The sequence below is a fragment of the Leptidea sinapis genome, chromosome 37, assembly GCF_905404315.1.
Source record: "Leptidea sinapis chromosome 37, ilLepSina1.1, whole genome shotgun sequence".
Classification (NCBI taxonomy): Eukaryota; Metazoa; Arthropoda; class Insecta; order Lepidoptera; family Pieridae; genus Leptidea; species Leptidea sinapis.
In genome coordinates, this window is record NC_066301.1 from 2,439,359 (window position 1) to 2,459,326 (window position 19,968).

Genomic DNA, 19,968 nt, shown 5'->3' on the forward strand with positions numbered 1-19,968 from the left:
ATTGTTACCTAATGGTGGTTATTGTGATCAATGCATAGGAAAATAGGAAAATTCAATCATACTACAGATTCTGATAAGTATACTTTTCAAAGGTTATAAATGTTAGTCAATTGCATAAAACGTAATATCTTTGTAGATTCCATTTTTTACGACCACGCGTTGCAATAAAATTTTTGCCAATCTACTGAATCATCACCTCGTTCATTATACGAGATGGATATATTAAAAAAAAGACCGTACACATTCCTGTGATTCCTCTGTTGTAGCATATAAATATATTTTGTTCTGTATAATATTACTCAAATTGAAGAGAAAGAAGGTATATTATGAAGAATAATGCTATAACATTAAAGTAGTTGTGATTAATTATATTTGTATCTGCTAAAGAGAGGGTTACAAATACAAATATTAAGAACCAGAGGAATCACAGGAGCGTTTATGGCCTTTTAGGTAAACCTTGTTTGACTTTTTCGCTCATATTGTATCGACATGGAAAAACTGCCAACGAAACTTCATTTAATCGTATGAAAAACAATATTTTGTAAAATATGCACCAGTAATTTAATTGAAAAGGTTTATTTAAGACTTTAGCTATATTCAGCTTAGATCATTTATACATCTATATAGACAATGACAGCTGTGAAAACGTTGGAAAAAAATAAGGCTGACTGTTAGATTTTATTCTGAGCAATGCACTTACACAACGTGAAATATAAATCGCGAGTGAAAGACGTAGCTTGTCACTTAAGTAACAAACCTGGCCTGTTTTCATCGCTTCTCTAATAGCAAGGGACTCTATCTAGACGTATAAATTATCTAAGATTATAGTTATGTATGTATTATTTTGAAATGTTATTAATGTCCATCAAACACGTATTTGTGCATTCATATTGTTTGAACTTACTAACTACTTAGGTGATAATGGAAAAATACAGAGGTGTGAGTGATGCAGTACATTTGTATATAAATGAGATTCAGTGCTCGTTGGTGGCGAAGACTGGTATACCATCAGATAGATATCATTTTGGGAAACTTACCTTGGAGGCTCTCAGAGATGCGCCCGAAACTATATTGCAGGTATGAAATTGTTTTATTCGAACAGCTCGCATACATCTGGCAACAACTACAACGGCGCCTATTTCTGCCGTGAAGCAGTAATGTGTAAGCATTACCGTGTTTCGGTCTGAAGGGCTCCGTAGCTAGTGAAATTACTGGGCAAGTATGACTTAACATCTTATATCGATATATACACAACAATACTTGTAGTGTTAATATTGAGGGTATTTGTAAGTTATTTAGTTAGTAATGTTGTTCATAAAATTTCTTAGCACCTAAATGTTTATGCCCTTGTTTTGTTTTTTTCTTCTGTATAATAAATATTTGTAAGTAGTTTTAAGTTGTTTCATTTTTCTTTAAAAATAAGTAATTTAATTTAAGTAGTTAATTAAGTATTACACTTTAAATTTAAATAATATTATATGTCTTCCGACGACCTTATTGTACACGGTAAAACTCAAATGAGTTTATGTATGTACAATAATTGTGTTACCTATAATATGTTATTTGTTAATAAGAAATAAATAAATAAATATCTCAAGGTGACGAGCGCAGTTGTAGTGCCGCTGAGATTTCTTGGGTTTTTCAATCATCCCGAGAGGCACGGCATTGCAATGGGCAGGGAGTTATCAATGAACCAGCAGCTGAACGTCCTGCTCGTTTCGCCCCTTATTTTCAAAAAAAAAAATCTGATTTGAAAGACATTTGTAATATGAATACATACTTATTTAATTGCCATAATCATACTAAATTAAGAAATAAACAAGGTACGGCGTTCAGTGTGGGCTGATTATACGTACTAGCTTTTTCCCGCGACTTTGTCCACGTGAAATAGTTACTTTTGCCAGAATTCTTTATTTTTTGGAATAGTTTGCAAATAATACACGGGTCAGATACAAACTGCTCTTCCGCTGCTGGCGGCGCTCTTCTACAGTACAGCGGATATCGGTGGTCAACGAGGACAGTCTCTTTAATAGTATTTCCCTGCGAACTTTAATCTCCTATTTCGTCCCCGTGTAGGCCAAAGTTTTAAAAATGCTCGAACAAATACGTATAAATTACTTCTTATCAATTGTCTACATACAAAGTTTCATGGTGTTATCTTCGATAATGACGAACTTCTATACAAACTTCCATCCCCCATCTCAACCCCTCCATTTATTTTATACCAATAAAAAGTCCTAAACTCGGTCCTAAGCTCTAGTCTATTTTTGTTCTAAATTTTATCAAAATCGGTTGAGTGGTTTAGACGCGAAAGCGTAACAAACAAACCTACATTGAAGTCAGCTAAGTTATACGTAAGTAAAGTCTGAGAAAAGTCTAAGTTAGCAGTATTGCTCCAGCCTAAGCCGTGCGGTGGGGCTAAATATTTAAGATTACTAACAATATTTAAATATTCATAATATGAATGCTTATGACGTTTGTTCACGCCAAATCATAGTATTTTTATATGGAAAGTAAAAATACCCAAGGACATGCCCAGTACCAGCGGATAAGATATCTATTGCCTTTAATAAATTGGTCCATGCGTCACCTCGTGAACGGGTGCTGCTTGTGGTGCCAGGTTGGCCTATTATAGTTAATAAATCATTGTATTTATTGGATGAAATAATTAATTATTACATTAATAACGATCATCATGTTCACGAAGCATACTTACACAAACAATGAATTCAAGCTCTAAAGATTGATGCATTCAATATACGATAATTTATATTTATACAGTTTATTCTTTATTATTACAGCCATTGTAAAATACTCTATTTGATTGAATTGGCCGTTGAGTTTCTTATATGTTAGTCTCACGAGCTCTACTTTTTCAGTACTTTTGGTAGATTCAGTAATTTAAAACAAATATTTACACTGACGATAAGAAAGCGCTTAGTTTAAGCCTAATTGAATAATATTTATTTGACTTCGACTTTAATATAATGGTCGACACTGACAGTTTTCCGTTCACATCTCTGCTAGGTTTGCCACATTTATCGAACATTGATACTTTATGCTTTTATTTAAAACCACGTCAGATTCTTATTACTTAATCAAAAACAATATATTCATCAACATTCACCTGAACTATACCTCGTCCAACAAATTATTTTACTTTTCTACAAAACATATTTATAGATTATATCGATTGTGATCGTCCATGATTAAGAGTCGGTGTCTTTCTTCGTTAATATAATTTGGGACCTTGGTAATAGCAAGGCGTGCCATTTCCACCACTTAAGTGTTATGGTACCTACCCAAATAAATAAATAAAATAAATTTTTTAGATAGATGGAGTGACGGAAGAAACGGAAAGTTATAATTCCGTACTAGAGAGAACAGTGAAATGCGCAAACGCATTCAGAAATCTTGGTCTCCATCGAAACGATGTGATAATACTGATGGCTCCCAACCACATACACCTCTCAATACCAATGTACGCAGCGTTCTATCTCGGAGTTAGTGTTGCTGGAATCGATATGTATTTGCTAGTTAGTAAGTATATTTGTGTTTCAGTTTTGCCAATATTATTTTATAGAGCTTTGGTTGTCTTTACGATACACTAATCGTTAATAGGTTATGCTAATATGTGTGTTTGTCTTGTTTTGTTTGTCTTAAAAGAAAAAGAAAGCCTTGACTTAATATAATTGTGATAAACTTATGAGACTTTTTGTCTGATTTGATAATATTTTGATATTTTTGTTTCTGTGAGTGCTAGATTACTTTGATGTCCTTAAAATTACCAAGAACGTAGCCCTGATTATTGAGTGATAATTTACTTTAGTTTATTTTTATTAACGCACTGGTTATTTCATCGTCTATATTAGTGCAGTAGAATATTGATTTAGAATCATTTTCATCTGAGAAAGGCCTCAGGTAATGTGACTAGAACAATAAAATTATGATTTCAGACGAACTTGAAGATAATTTCAAAGACACTGAACCCAAAGTGGTATTCTGTCAAAATGATAGAGCAGAAGATGTAAAGAAAGCTTTGAGCGCATTAAATTTGACCTGTAAAGTTGTTACATTTGATAAAGGACCTGATTATGAAGGTTTTGATGATTTTCTTAATAAACATGGGCATGGACCATCACCACAAGAATTCAGGTAGATATAATAAAATTTATTGCAAGAGATCAATTAAAAATAAATAAATAAATAAATTTCGTTTATTTCAAAGATTACATATACATTTTTTAGTGGTTGAGACTTCCCAGTAAGTTGTCTTAGGACACTTGTATTGGGAATATCTCGCAATCAATTTAAGCTAATTTATACTAAAGTCAAAGAATGCTATATGTTTATGATCTCAACAGCTTTGCCAGAGAGAACAAGAGTCGTGGCTTCGTGCACGAAGTTAATACGACCTCATAGGTTGTCTGATTTTCGGATATATGTTCGCTTGTTAACATGAATGGGCTATATATTGGAATTGAAATAAAAATAACTTCGTCACTATGAGACAAAGAAGGGTAACTGAGCACGTGCCTGCGAGACAGCCAGCATGCTTGTCTCATTGAAAACAAGTCTGGTGATCCAAGCACGCGACTTCAATGCGTCGAAACCATTATGTTGATATTGACATGAGCAACCTTTACAGGGCTTCAGATTTTGATCCAGTTGATACAACGTTATTTCTCATTGCTACGAGTGGCACTACTGGTCTGCCAAAAACAGCTGAAGTAACACACAAGAATATGATGCATGGTATCTCATACATGTGGTAAGTGTATACTTATTACCTTTATTCAGGCATTATTCACTCTAAGACTACGCAGTAATGAGAGTTTATACAAATGGATCATCATTTACCTCAATGTGTTAACCATAGAAAGGTATATCTGGTTTGGTCCCAGTTTTATTTCAAAGCGTAGAGTCGTCGCTTTATCGAATATCATTCGTCGTTCAATCACTTCATCACGGGCAGTGTTCCAAAGAACTAGTGCGAGAAAAAAAAACGTGATTAAAACACCAAAACCACTAGTCTTGAATGTCATCCTCAAAATTTGGATCTCCAATATACTTCGCTCTACCTGCTTTATCTTCACCTTACTTTACCTTCAAAAAACTTCATAGATTCACCTAAACTACCAGCAAGTCTTTTGTGCTGCAAGAGAGTATTATGGCGGAGATCATTTTCACACAAAGAATAATAATATCTTCTATTGAGCACATCTTCATTTCAGAAAATGTCAAGATTCAAGTAACGTTTCACCATAGTTTGGTAGTTGTATGGCAAATTGTTAGAGAACGTTTTTACTAGTAGGAAGTTTGCTTCCACTGGATGTGCACTAGGTGGGCAACACACCGGTGCCTTTTTCTGTCCTGTTATATTCAAGCTCAGATAATTTTTACGTCTCGATAGAGCCGCTTGATGATAGGTAATGCACAAAAGCAGACCAGGTTTATAGCTTTAGTGTGACAAGCTACGTCTTATACTCGCGATACGTATGTCACATTGTTTTAGTGTGCGTAAAAATAGAGGTTAACAGTTCGCTACTAATTCTTTCGACAGCTGTCACAGTTTATCTAGACGTATAAATTACACAAATAAAACTGAAAACAAAATTTTATACAAGTTGCGGTACTCAAACCCGCGACCTCTCGTGTTCCGTCTGAGTACTCTTTCCAACTGAGCTAACCGTTCGGGTGACGTATCGTTTATAAAATCTTGTATGCTTTGTTCAACTCTCAGATTGTAGCTTCGTCTGCAGGATCTACTTTACAGTTGATAACCTGCTCAACTACAAAAAATATTTCCATCGTTCATAAAATTTTATTTTCAGTTTTATATGTGTAATTAATCCCAGAAGTGAGTGATCACTTCACAATCACTATAAAAATGTAACAAATCGTATAAATAATAATATAAGTTTGATAGGCATTGTACCTAGTGTACCTATCTTATGATTAAACGTCACGACCGTTCATAATTTTGGGTTCAATGAAGAATAATTCTAAGCATCATTGCATTGTATTGGGTCAAGCGTTTTATTTACCATAAGGTGAACGTTTTGCTTGTTTTTTGTCATAAAAAACAAATATGTAACAAAGTGAATTAGTGTCAATGCACCTTAACTACAAAAATAACATTATTTCAGGGCAAACTTCGAAGAATTCCCTAAACCAACCAGATTACCAATAATAGTATCCCCGATACAATGGTTCTCTGCGATATTCTTCTACGCGACAACACCCATGTTCAGACTAACCAGGCTTCAATCATCACTCACTATGACACAGGAACTTGCGTATGATTTAATTAACAAATATAAGGTGAGGATAATCATCATAATACTATAAGTCTTATTTCGTTAGAAAAGCATTTTTTGTGAACGTGAAGTGAACATAATATTATTACCTTTAAGTTCGTTGAGCACTCTATGGTAATTGAGGTAAGACCAGTGGGTGGCTTCTTTGCACCGCATGCCGGCTAGATTATGGGTACCACAAAGGCGCCTATTTCTGCCGTGAAGCAGGAATGTGTAAGCATTACTGTGTTTCGGTCTGAAGGGCGCCGTAGCTAGTGAAATTGCTGGGCAAATGAGACTTAACATCTTATGTCTCATGGTGACTAGCGCAGTTGTAGTGCCGCTCAGAATTTTTGCGTTTACAATAATCTTGAAGGGCACTGCATTATAATGGGCAGGGGGTATCAATAACCATCAGCTGTAGGTCCCGCTCGTCTCGTCCCTTATTTTCATTAAAAAAAAACATTTAATGTGAAGCCACGGTCATGTGTGTTATGTAATCTTGCTTTAATTATGACTTATAGTTCAATGAATTGTATGTAAAATTAATTTTAAGTAATTTTTTATTTTAAATATTATTTTTATATCATATTTAATATTTTTATTGTGAGTAAGCTTAAAAACAATAGTACCAAGTACGAGAGAGAACGTGCAAATCTAACCAAAAATACATTTTGACAAAAATGTTTAAAAAATCTATAGTTACAATTTTTAAGTATACTGAAAGACGATTAGCTACGGAACAGTTATTATATCATTAATTCTAATTAGACGAAGTGAAAATTTATATAAAAAATTTATATATAAATAAAATGATAGAGGTTTCTCTCTTGTGCGCGCATCACGGAAAAACTACTATTCAGTAGTTTAGATTTCAAACAAGTCTTCCAAGTTTTATACCTTAGACACTTCGCCCTTATCTAAAAAATATAATATTGCGATAATATCTTCATTTAATATAGAGTTATTAAAAATTTAAGAAACAACCATTTTTTAAGCACTTCGTGCTCAGTCATTTGTTGCAATCAATAAACTCAATGTAGTCAATGGCTTTTGAGAATGTCTCAAATTAAAACAAATGTGTCTTTGTACCCAATGCTCAAGTCATGTCAGAATTAAAAATACTTTAATATTTTAACTTTCAGCCTACTTTCGCATTTTCAAGTCCTAACATGTGGACAACTTTGTTTAAGCCTGGGCACGAAGGAAAATGTGACTTTTCTTGTTTTGAAGTTATATTCATTGGCGGCAGCGCTATGCATCCAAGTCTATTTGAGGAAATGAAGGTGGGTTATTCGCAATCGACAAGTTCTAGATGAAATTTTGTATTTTTTTCAAGTTCCCGTATCTCTTCAATTTGAAAAACTTTAAAGAGACAGTTCACATATTATATCCGTATTTTGAGAAAAAACTTTAAAGATACACCCCCTTATTCATAATGGTCCGCTAACTTAAAACAGCCGCTAAGGAGTGTTTTTCTCATTCTGACTTAGTTCAATAGAAGAAGACAGAGTGAGAATTAGCAATGCTTTAAGTTAGCAGGCTATTATGAATAAGGGGGTAAGTGTCCATCTAGTACCTATCGGTATATTGAGAGTTTCTTAAAATTAGAGATACTTTAAAGAGACTAAGCACATAGTAACGGTCTTTGGAGAGAGAACATCCAATAATAATTGTTATTTTTATGAAAATCTATTTCAATTTCATTTTTTTTATTTAAAAAAATATAAAATTGGAACACAATTATATATTTATTAATCCTGATGTTCTTGGGCACGGTAGACTGAAGTTTACCTCAGATTAAGGTGTAGAATAAGGTAAGTAAGGTGTATGATGATTATAGCAGAAATGTAAGAAAACGTTTTTACTAGTGGGAGGTTTCTTTGCACTCCATCATTTCATCACCTCAGCAGCGCTGTTTTTCTATGAAAAGCAATGTGCAAGCATTAATCTATTTTGGTTTCAACGGCGCCTTAGCTGCTGATGTTATTGGGCTAATGGAACATCTTATGTCTCAATGTTACGCGCCGTTGCGATGCCGCTGATAATTTTGGGATTTAGTTCAATCAAGAACTCTGCGGCACTGTATTGTAAATGGAAGGGTGAAACTCCATAAATGAAATATAGAAGTATTTTGATAAATGCCGAAGCTGTAAGCTTTTGACGACCCCTATAGCCCAGTGATTAGTGACCCTGCCTACTGAGCTAGACGTCCTGGGTTCGAATCCCGGTAGGTGTAAACATTTATATGATGAATATGAATGTATGTTTAAGGACGTATATTGTATTAATGATATCGTTGTTTTGTACCCATAGTACAGGCTATGCCTGCTTTGGGGCAAGATAATTTGTGTAAATATGTGTCAATATTTATTTATTTATTTTGTACAGTAAAGAGAATATTTTAATTTTCTAATGGAGAACATTTTAACTAATTACATGTGAAAACTTATCCCAAGAGGTATTATTTCTACCATTTGAATAACTAAGGCGACATTTTAGACTGTTTTGTTATGTCGTAATATAGAACATACGGCAATAAATAATTTGTTTATTAAATTGTTGCCATGGGTACCTTCAAAAAAAGGCCGGCAACGCTCTTGTGATTCCTCTGGTTGCAAGAGAATGTGGGCGGCGGTGATCACTTTACACCAGGTGACCCGTACGCTCGTTTGTCCTCCTATTCCATAAAAAAAGAGTCCGATCCGTATCCGTGAATACACGGTGCGGAGTAGTCCTAAAACTATTTCTATGGTAGTTTACGAACTAGATCCGGCTTTCGTCATCCGATTTTAATCCGTCACCCGTAGAAATAGTTCTACGACTACTTCGGACCATTTTTCCATGGGTAAGAAAGGTTAGAATCAGGCTGGGGTATCATAAAACACCTTCGCTCAAAGCAGACGACGTGCCCTACCTAGACCCTCTGAGTATCCTACGATTTCTCAAAGCAATAGGTCTCGAGGATATAGTTTAAACCTCGGTACAGTGACACGCATCCTAGTTAGTAGCCTCGATTCTCTTCCTTAACTTTTAAGTTTGAGAGCAGGCGCGCTAGCGCAAGAAGTGGGCACAATAGTTCCTAGGATTTAAGTGCATTGAAATCCCCAAATCATAATAATAGTAATGGGTACGAAAAGGACTCTGATCGGACGTAGTGCGAAAGCGCTTTTAGTCTTATTTCATTAGTCTGATTCTTGATAAGGAAATTAATTTAATTGAATAATCACTTAACAGAAAACAATTCCTGATACTTTCATACTTAATGTGTATGGTCAAAGTGAGCTGGGTGGTCTGGGAATGATCTTCGATCCTTACTTTCCTAAGTCCCTCGGAAGACCAGTTCCATACTTGAAGGCCAGGGTAAGCTGTAAATTAACTTGTTTATCTAATTATAGGAATTCTATTTATATATAACTTTAAATATTTTTTCTAATAAAGCCAAGAAATAGTTATTTTTTAATTTTTGTCAGTTTGTCTGTGAGTTGACTGCGGCAGCTCGCGTCATCTCTATACCAGTTTGCGTGCGAGCAACATTACTTGATGGGCAATTTGGTCATTACTTCTTTATTGTATGCAGTAAACAAACGATTTATGGAAGAGAAAAAGAAATACGAAGAAATACATGCTGAATACCAAGGTCACGCTATTTAGAAGGCGAATATCACTAATTCCTCACTCTCTTAAGGACTCTGCACGATTTCACACTTATTTCAGATTGTCAAAGTCAAATTCTATAATCTTAACAATTAATAGTATGCGGTGACGATGTATGAAGCGATTCACCGCTTCCTGTGTCGTACTGCGCGTCGCTACACTGCGTATCAAAATATTCTCTCGGAGGCAACGTGCAGTTCGACACCGCTCTAGCGCGATATGCATTATACAAAATGATAGAAATAATATTTTAGTGGCAGGGTAATGACGCAGTTTAAGGCGAAGGGTGGACAGAAAACACGATATCAAGGTGTTTTTAGACAAGTTCTGTGGTGAAAATATAGCATTTGGAGCTATGCACACTACTTTATCCTGTCACACATACCCTTAAGCCTTACTTGTAAGTTGCGTATGCTTGCTGTTGGTTAAAGTTAACACTCCAGAACTATTATGAACTACCAGTTTTCTTTGCAGTTAAACAAGTTTTTTCTCGGCATGATGCATTTGTTTAGTATACTGCTCTCATAAAAGTTGTTTTTATAGCTTTTACTTTTTTGTGTAGGTACATTTATTCAGATTAGTAATCAATAATGAGGATTGTAAGCAATTAAACTGTTTGCGCCTGTTAAAATGTTACATTTTCGACGCAACTTTTTTAAAATATTGGCTTCGTTACATAGGAGCCGTGAACTCATATCGCTCAAGGTCGCCGGCATTTAGTGTCGCCTTAAGGTAATCAAGACTGTATCGCATCATACAAAGCTTCCTTAACTCGTCTTGTTTTAATTAAGTTACCTGGTCACCTTAATGGCCAAATATTGCCACTGAACACCAAGTGACCCATGTCGCTACTATTATGTCACTATTACAATTTTACCTCAGTAACAGTAAAAAAAATCATTACGGAAGCAACTGTTTCTAGTGCTATTATTGTTTTCAGTTGGTCAATCCAGAAACAGAAGAAGAGATAAACGTTCCGAACGTGTCTGGAGAACTGTGGCTTAAGGGACCGAGTGTTTTTAAGGTAATATCTTATTTTGTTAGACAATAGAAGAGAGAATTTGGTTACTTTTACCATTGGGATGCTCCGTTGCTCCGGATGCCGGCTAAATTATGGGTACCAGAACGGCGCCTATTTCTGCCGTGATGTGGTAATGTGTAAGCATTACTGTGTTTCTGTATGGACAGCCTTACAATCCATTCCTTCTCTGTATGGACAGCCTATTATATTTCTGATTTATTTATGTTTTAGAATATAATATTGGTTACGACATTGTCCCGCAATGGCTAACACCAGTATTCATTTAAAAATTTCCCCTCTGGGAACCCCAATGTATTTATTTATTTGTTATAAAACAAATTATAAGAAAATAAACTATACAACTTACGGACGTTGAATTTTAACCCATTCTTTCCTTTTTTTCTGTGCTTTCCTGCAGAATTTGCCTTGAGCATTGAGGATTTCTAACTTGACTTACTTTTAGGGTTATCGAAACAGACCAGACGCTACACGGAGTACTTTGACCGAGGATGGTTGGCTTCTAACAGGTGATATTATGTACAGAGATGATAAATGGTACTTCTATTACGTGGACAGGTGGAAGCTTTTACTCAAGTATAGAAACCATCAGGTAAGTAATATCTTTTTTATTCACGAACATTACAAACATAGTGTATGTGCCACAGACTTAGATTATACTTTACGAGCCTAATAATTAAGTGTACAAATTTTAGTGATTTAGTTGGCTAATCTATTTTTTTTTATATAAGAGGAGGCCAACACCGCCCTCTCACCTTTGTATGTTCTATTGCTCTGTAGAAGGCAATTTTATTGGGCTCCTCAAAGTTCTGACTCCATTAAAATTGAGATTCCACCTTTTAAGATTCTATCAGCTGCGAAGACACTGAAGTTAAGTCCAACTTACAGATTAAATTATCTCAATGCGTATAAGTGTACTTTGTCTTCTTTACGCACAGTACTAATAATGTATAGACAGTGATATATCATATCATCCCCACCATCTGGATGTGTGGCAATCCTCCACAGTGCGGTTTTCAAGGAGCTTTCTTCTGCGTACTACAACCCTGTGGAATGAGTTTCCTTGTGCGGTGTTTCCGGGACGATACGACATTGGTACCTTCAAAAAAAGCGCGTACACCTTCCTTAAGGGCCGGCAACGCTCTTGTGATTCCTCTGGTGTTGCAAAAAAAAGTGACAAAACACCGTTGACTTCAGATAACATATTGACACACCTTCTTCTTCCTCTTACGGTTTGAAGTGTGTGAGTTCGAAAATGTAGCTAAAAAACTGTTTCTAGAATTTTGTCTCTTTTGCTAAGGTCGCTAATATCAATACGGCAGTACCAAGTTAATGCGGTTTTCACCGTGGCATACTCCCCGTAATGTTCTAAACCTTGGTTCATTCTAAACGGTTTACTAACAAGAAAGTTATATTAGTTGAAATAAGAGACAGAAATCTACGCAGTGTCTCAGTCGCATGCCTTTTAATAATTTATTTGTGCTATTAATATAATCTATAGCAATTATTAATTAATAATGAAACATAAACTGTTCTCTTATTATCTGTTCACTTACAAGTATACGTCAATAAATTATAAATGAAAGTACTTTAATAACTATAATCGTGAATATTATTCATGTGAATAAACAACTAAGATTTTTTATTATTATTATCTCAGGGGATTTTTTTGTTTGATTAAATAATATCTCGCTATATAATACAATCTGATTGATATTGATTTTGGCTCCGATAACTGCAGTGTAAATCCTCACTTGTAACACAAGATTCACGTACACCGAATATAGTGTATATTAAGTCACTGGCGAGGTCCTTTCGAAGGACCAAAAAGATGTATGAGTTACACCTTTAATGATAAGTCTGAGAGAAGTAAAAGTCTTTGATAGTTGTAAAAATTATTGATAAAAAGATAAAATAAACTGATAAATTCTAAAATGATATGCGGCGTGATTGATTACCTACCATTGACGAACTAACTGTCTAAATGGCCTAAATTAATGCATGTGGCTGAAAAGTACTGAAATAACAAATGTACGTGCGTTGGCCCGTACACGGACTTTCAATATTTTTTTTTAAACAAAAATTTTTTTGACTAACTTCAAAAGTCGCAATAGATGGTTAAACCTTTGACATTTATAAGCGTCATTTATCGACCATTTGAATTGGAATTTATAACTTTTGAATTTGAGTTCTTGACGTGTCATTTTTTTTTTATTTAAAGTCTTTTGTCAAAGAATATATTATAGTACAAGTACTTTTGTTCGGAATATAGGTCAATTTATTACGGATAGTAATATTCGAAATTTCTCTCGTAGATATCTCCAGTAGAAATAGAAGGAGTTATTCAGAAGCATCCTGGAGTATTTGAAGTGGCTGTGACCGGCATACCGCATCTAGAGCATGGAGACCTGCCGGTAGCATGCGTTGTGCTGCATGAGGGTTTCAGAGTGGACGCTGAAGAGATCAAAGAAATGGTTAAGAGTAAGTTTACTGGTCAACAATGCACAGTAATCATCCTTTTTGGGTTGAAAACTCTCGGCTCGTCTAGGCGTATTCAGCTATTTTGTTTTATATCGTAGAATAAAACGGCGTCTTCACAATCAGCGCTTTATTAGAATTTACAATTACTTCCCTTTATTATTTAATGCAATGTACGAATATGGTATTTGAAGGCAACCATACTGATCAACTGTTGAAGATCTTGCTGATCGTTTGTGTTAAACACATAGACCAAGTATAGTAACTAGACATCGGTTTGGGTGGCCAACATGAGACAGATAATATCCTATATATGTAGGTGCAATAGGTACATAATATAAAATAACTGTTCTTTCACTGTCACTTTTACATTGTAAAACACAACATCGCACCATATTTCCTTCGATTCTACTTAAAATTGTCACTGATGTTGAATAAATAGTGGATATTTCACACGTTTCACAAGTTTTCTGTGCAGCACTGTCAAGTTTGTTTCGCACACCGGGTGTGCTGACCTTGAAAAAACCGGCACGCATGGCGAAACAAAAAATCTAATCCCTCTATCTCATTTTTTACATACGACTCGCATAAGTTTTTCTTTTTCTCGTGTGAGTGAGACGGAAGCTATCAATTTGTCTAGTAACTATACTTTGATTTTGACTGGTTTGACAACTGACTGAACAAAGAGGAGGTTAAGTTGTCAGGAGGCAGATTAGAGAGAACCAACATTGTCTATGGATTTAAAGTAAAGTAGGTTTCAATATTGGTAACATGTTTTTAAAATGAATGATATGCGTCTTAAACGGCCATAAATGTTATTCATCATATTTTTATAAATTAAAATACATTTTGTTAAGTCTTTTATATTATATTTCACCCTGTTGCTGGGGAAAACATATCGGTGATATCAAAATTGTTCTAAGATGAAAACCAAAGTATTCAGTAGTACGACGGTCGTGTCAAAACAAAACAATGACAAATGCGCATGGGACAATATTTTTTTTTCGGTCAGACCCTTATAAAAGGGCAGTGGGTTGTTTACTTTGCCTTTCCAGTTTCGGTAAATGTATATAATTTTATAATAAAGTCTTTTTTACAATAGCAAAATATCCTTATAGAGTCAACAACTAGTTTTCGTCTAATGAAAAGGCGACAAAGTAATTTATACATTGGGTGTCGTGAAGCAATGTGCCTTGAAACAACTTGATAATGATTGTTGAATAAAATCATGGCACCTATAAAATATGAAAAGTGAAATTGACGTTTTGATTTTTTAACCGACTCCAAAAATGGAGGAGATTCTCAATTCTGGGTGAACCGATTTTGATAATTCTTTTTTTAATTGAAAGCTGGTACTTACCGTGTGGATCTGGTACTTCAGATCTGACAATGGCATCCATGAGAAAACCATAAGTCTTAAATTTGCTATACATACGTATAGCAAAGTGGATGATAATTTACGAATAACTCAATATCGCGCCAACTGATTTCGATGATTCTTTTTTTATTGGAAAGGATATACTTCAAAAATAGTTTGGTGAGTTAGGTTCTGATAACGGAATCCATGACAAAGTAACGGAACTCTTCAATTCTTAGGAGCAAATTAACGATACTCGGCCAAATCTTTTTTATGCTATCCGGATATTTAAGTCATCTACCATAACATAGTTATGGTCAAGCAAGTGTCGTAGTCGAATATGATGATCAATGGGACTCCTTAACGACTTACAGTAAGGGTGCTATCTGTGGGAGAATTTCTAACTGTCTGTAATAAAATTTCAAAGCACACAAATTGAAAAATTTAGTATATCTACACATATTTAGACAAATTGTTAGTTAGTGTAATTCAAATTCACTAGAAATCATAAAATAAAAAAAAAATAACAAAAAGAACAACCGACTTCAAAAACACTAGCGGGTTGCGGCGGAAGAACACCGATTCCAAAAATAACAATAAACGTAACTAGAATAAGATTTATTAATTAGATTGTATAAAAATACGCAATTATTTTTATACTTTTTAATGCACATTATATCTATTGCTTTGGAATAGTTTTTTGAAGTCAGTTGTTGTTTTGTTAAAAAAAAAATTCAATAGTGTTTTTGAAGTTGGTTATTTTTTGTTAATTTTTTTTATGTTACAGGTTCTTTAACAGATTCAAAACAGCTACGAGGCGGTGTGCTCTTCATGAAAGAACTTCCGATGACTCCATCGATGAAGGTTGATAGAAAAAAACTGGCAAGACTAGTTCGTGAAAAAGTAAACGTAGAATGAAACTCTCATGAGCTTTGTTAATCATTTTTATTCATTAAAATATCAATAAATTAATGTATTTTGTTAAATCACAACCTAACTGAAACGACTAATGCTAAATACCTTATTATAAGTAGTATACTACATCATTATGGTCACAGTCCGCAGGTAAGATGCCCATGAAGTTGGCGACGTCACTTTAAAAATATTTATAAATAAAATAATTATAATAACAATTTGAAGTGATGAGAGATGTGTAAGTTTAATTTATTTTATATATAATAACGGTTAATTTTTTCCACTAAATATTCATAAAGTTACAATATGCGTGATTTTAAAAATACTTGAATTTGATTATTTACATCCTAAAGGTTACCAAACACATCAAATTATTTCAAGTTCAAGTTCAAAATTCAAATATTTTTATTCAAAATAGAATAAAATCAAAATCACTTATTGAACGTCAAAAACTACTACTGATTCAAGAGAGACTGCCTTAGACCTGAAAATAATTAGGCGCAAGAAACTCAGCGGGCTTTTTTTTTATATAAATATATGGATTACAATGTGATATCGTACAATAAACATTTATAATTAAGGAGCCTGAGGGTGTTCGGTTTATTCCCAGTCCGTGGTGTCATTAAGAAAATCGTTTATGCTATAGTAACCTTTCCCACACAAACGTTTTTTAACAATTCTTTTCAATTTCGTAACACATTTGTTTTGTACATTTTCTGGGATCATATTGTAGAAGCATATACATCTAACTCGACCCAACCGAGTAGTAGGCATAACAAGTTTATGTTTGTATATTGATAAAAACATTCTTATTGAATTAAAAGATAAATATTCTTTTCGGGCAATATATTATAGATTCTGTGACGTCAGAGTCCATATTATTAATCTATATTATAGTAATGTAAGGCCGATTGTTTCTTTCGGTTATATTGCGAAAACTACGGAACCGATCGGGATAATACATGTACCATAAGATGCATGGGGTGTTTCGGAGAAGGTTTGAGTATATGATATGAAGGCATAAAAGGCACTTATTTTCTCAAAATTGATTCCTCTAGAATTCTTTTTGATGTAATTTCTAATAACTACTAGATATTACTACCGCTTCGGAAACAAATCACTCTCTGAGAGAGAAGAAGCGGCGCAAGAAACTCTCCCAGCATTCTTTTTTTGCGCTCTTTTCAATAAAAATATACAATATTGTACAGTCATTTCTATCGCTATAAAGAAATCATAATCTAGTCCCAGGCTGTCCGATCATTTAGATATTCAGTAGTGGAGTAATAGGATTTACGACGGAGCCATTTTTTTATAAAACATTTAAATTTATTTATAGATAATGCCTGAACAGTGGCTGGGACTTTATTATAGAAGTGTATACATTTACCCTTAAAGCTATTATGTATCTTATGAAGCCTACTAGAATTAGTTACAAGTTATTTCATTACAATATGATAATTCATACAATAAGCGGGCGAGGGTTTTGCCGGTCAGCACTTGTCTTGTATAAACAATATTGTGAGGATTCTGGTGAAACGTATTAAATTTGATTACATTTTGTGATTTATAAAATAATTGACCAATGCAAAAAACTTGCTTATAAGTATTTTCTAAATTATTACCTTGTACTCATTTAAATTCAGCAGAAATAAAATCTGGGTTTGAAACACAAAAACGCGTCATCAACTAGCATCATAAACGCGTCTATTTTTGGAAGATTATCTGACTGCGTTTTAACAAATCCACTTTTTTGTCATTGTAAATAAAAGTTATACTGATCATTGAATAATAAAAAACCAACATAAAATTAAATAAATTGCAAACCACCGATAATAATATCTAGGTACCATACCATTGTTTATGTTTATTTACACTTTGACGTCACACTGCGCTTCAACCAATAATGCATTGCGTTTCAATGTTTTATTTTCTGTGCGTATTTATTGCACTTATGTTTATTTAATATATACTTTTTTATTTAATATTTACTATTCGGCTAAAATTTAACAAGATAAAACTATTTAATTAAAGATTTAAATGAACAATTGAACTAAATATAAGTTACATGCATATACCCTCATATATCCTATTAGGGTTGTCAAAAAGTTAAAAAACGTGCTAATTCATGATAAAGCTTCTAAATATATGAGCGATGGCTCATTCCACTCGGAATGACATCTAAATAAATATAGCGAAAGTATGAAAAAATATAAGCAGGAGGAAATTTCCAAAAAGTTTGGTCTCTTGGAACTCTATCTCTCTTATTAATTCAACGCCAAAAACAAGTTTGCAAATAGATTATTTCCTCCTAATCAAGAATATTTTTCCAAACTCCTTAAATATTAATAGATTTTGAGTTATTGACGAATAGTTTATTTTTTAATCCTAATTTGTTAATTACAATTGCCAATTTTTATGTGCATAGTTTCGCTACACTTATCTACATGTTATTCCGAGTCGAATCTTCATCATCTCTCATATTTTTAGGAGCTTTATCAAGAACTAACACATTTTTGAACTTGTTGACAACCCTTATTGTAGCTTTATGAATATTTAGTGGAAAAAAACAAACCGTTATTAAATATAAAATAGACTCACACATCCTTTATCACTTCAAAATGAATAGTAAGTATGTAATTAAACTTATCTGTTAAGAGATTATTAATTAATGTTATGAAAACAATTGCCTTTTGATTACATTCACTTGATAATTATTATATATTATGTATATGCCGAATGGTCGTTTGGTACTGTCTGTACATCCAATATGATTTCCCTTAAGAATTTTTTATGTTAAATGTTTTTGAAATTCTGAGCGACATCGCAACTGCGCTCGTCATATTGAGACATAAGATCTTAATTGTCATTAGCCCAGTAATTTCACTAGCGCCGCAATTCAATATTTTCGATATTCAAACACTAGATGGGTCCAGTGAAGGTATTATAAGTTAGGACTGCGGATTAGTGTAAGTAAACTAATTTTAATGTATCATGTACAGCAGTCACGGCTTTTACGCTCTCGACCTTACTAGTGAACAAAATTTGACTAAATGAGACGAATCAACTACAAAATTAATTGTTTGCGTGTTCAGCACTTTTCTTGGGATGGGTATAAAATGTTATATGTATATATTCGTAAGACAGTTGTTTATTCTGAGAGATAAACTTTTTAATGTAAAATAATTGTAATAGGTCTGAAGTGTTAAATTTTTAATGTAATATAAATTATCATTTTGTGTACGATAATGTCGTGCCAAATTATTCCCTAACTATTCCAAAATATTAAAAAATGCACAAAGTTAATGATCAAATTTTTACTGCAGCCGTCACTCCTGGTGTGCAACTCTTATTTTTTTTTATCAATTAAAGTGGTATGTTTTTCATTTTTCATTGGAGCAGCCAGTTTTTATAGCTTAGTCCGGTCAGCGGCGGTGCCGCTTGTTTTTGCTGGACTTGGCAGAAAAGCGATAAATGCTATATAATATTAGTAGATATAGCTATAAAATAGTTAATAACTTATAGATTTTTCTATCATTAATGCTTTAACAATGAGATTTTACCCATTGCAATCGGGCTATAAACAACGGACATATGAAAGTTACAAGCATAAAAGATATCGACATTGGTTACATTGCCACGGAAACAAAACTTCATGGGCGGATCCAAGTGTTGTGATTATAAAACTATTACAGATTATCATACCCGGCGGCACTCAGTGTTGTCTTGTCTGTCACAGTGAACGAAGCGAAGACACGAACCTTTCCAATGTGAATTAAATAAAATTTTAAACTAAACAACCAAAGATAAGGTTATAATGGCAAAGTATAGAGGAGCTAGTGATGCTGTACATTTGTATTTAAATGAGATTCAGTGCTCGTTGGTGGCAAAGACTGGGATACCATCAGATAGATATCATCTTGGGAAGCTTACGTTAGAGGCTTTCAGAGATACGCCCGAAACTGTTTTGCAGGTATGCTAAGAGTGCTTTATGATTTTAGTGTGTGTTACTTTATTTATACTTATCTTCAATATATGCATAAGAGATTTCCACCGATATATTTTTTTATGAAAATACGGGACGAGACGAGCAGGACGTTCAGCTGATCGTAATTATATAATTAAGATACGCCCTGCCCATTACAATGCAGTTGCCTTGAGACATAAGTTGTTAAGTCGCATTTGCCCATTAATCCACTAGCTACGGCGCCCTTCAGACCGAAACA

The 19,968-nt window shown here is 33.9% G+C and overlaps 2 protein-coding genes across 4 annotated transcripts in view; both read left to right on the forward strand.

Annotated features, from left to right (window-relative positions):
- LOC126975670 (uncharacterized) overlaps positions 1-15,802 on the forward strand; it is a 41,381-nt gene extending 25,579 nt beyond the window's left edge. For 2 of the 3 annotated variants that reach the window (XM_050823662.1, XM_050823664.1), the window contains exons 2-12: positions 916-1,077; positions 3,333-3,540; positions 3,957-4,155; positions 4,649-4,771; positions 6,150-6,324; positions 7,445-7,585; positions 9,537-9,662; positions 10,897-10,980; positions 11,441-11,587; positions 13,311-13,476; positions 15,618-15,802. In XM_050823662.1, the coding sequence (XP_050679619.1) occupies positions 922-1,077; positions 3,333-3,540; positions 3,957-4,155; positions 4,649-4,771; positions 6,150-6,324; positions 7,445-7,585; positions 9,537-9,662; positions 10,897-10,980; positions 11,441-11,587; positions 13,311-13,476; positions 15,618-15,748 (1,656 nt within the window). In that variant the 5' untranslated portion in view covers positions 916-921 and the 3' untranslated portion in view covers positions 15,749-15,802. The remainder of the gene's footprint in view (positions 1-915; positions 1,078-3,332; positions 3,541-3,956; positions 4,156-4,648; positions 4,772-6,149; positions 6,325-7,444; positions 7,586-9,536; positions 9,663-10,896; positions 10,981-11,440; positions 11,588-13,310; positions 13,477-15,617) is intronic. The other variant, XM_050823665.1, reaches the window with a different exon arrangement.
- A 3,662-nt stretch (positions 15,803-19,464) lies between these two features.
- The window catches only part of LOC126975669 (luciferin 4-monooxygenase-like), a 32,160-nt gene continuing 31,656 nt past the window's right edge, over positions 19,465-19,968 (forward strand). Inside the window, exon 1 of the mRNA XM_050823661.1 lies at positions 19,465-19,715. Within this exon, the coding sequence (XP_050679618.1) occupies positions 19,560-19,715 (156 nt within the window). The 5' untranslated portion in view covers positions 19,465-19,559. The remainder of the gene's footprint in view (positions 19,716-19,968) is intronic.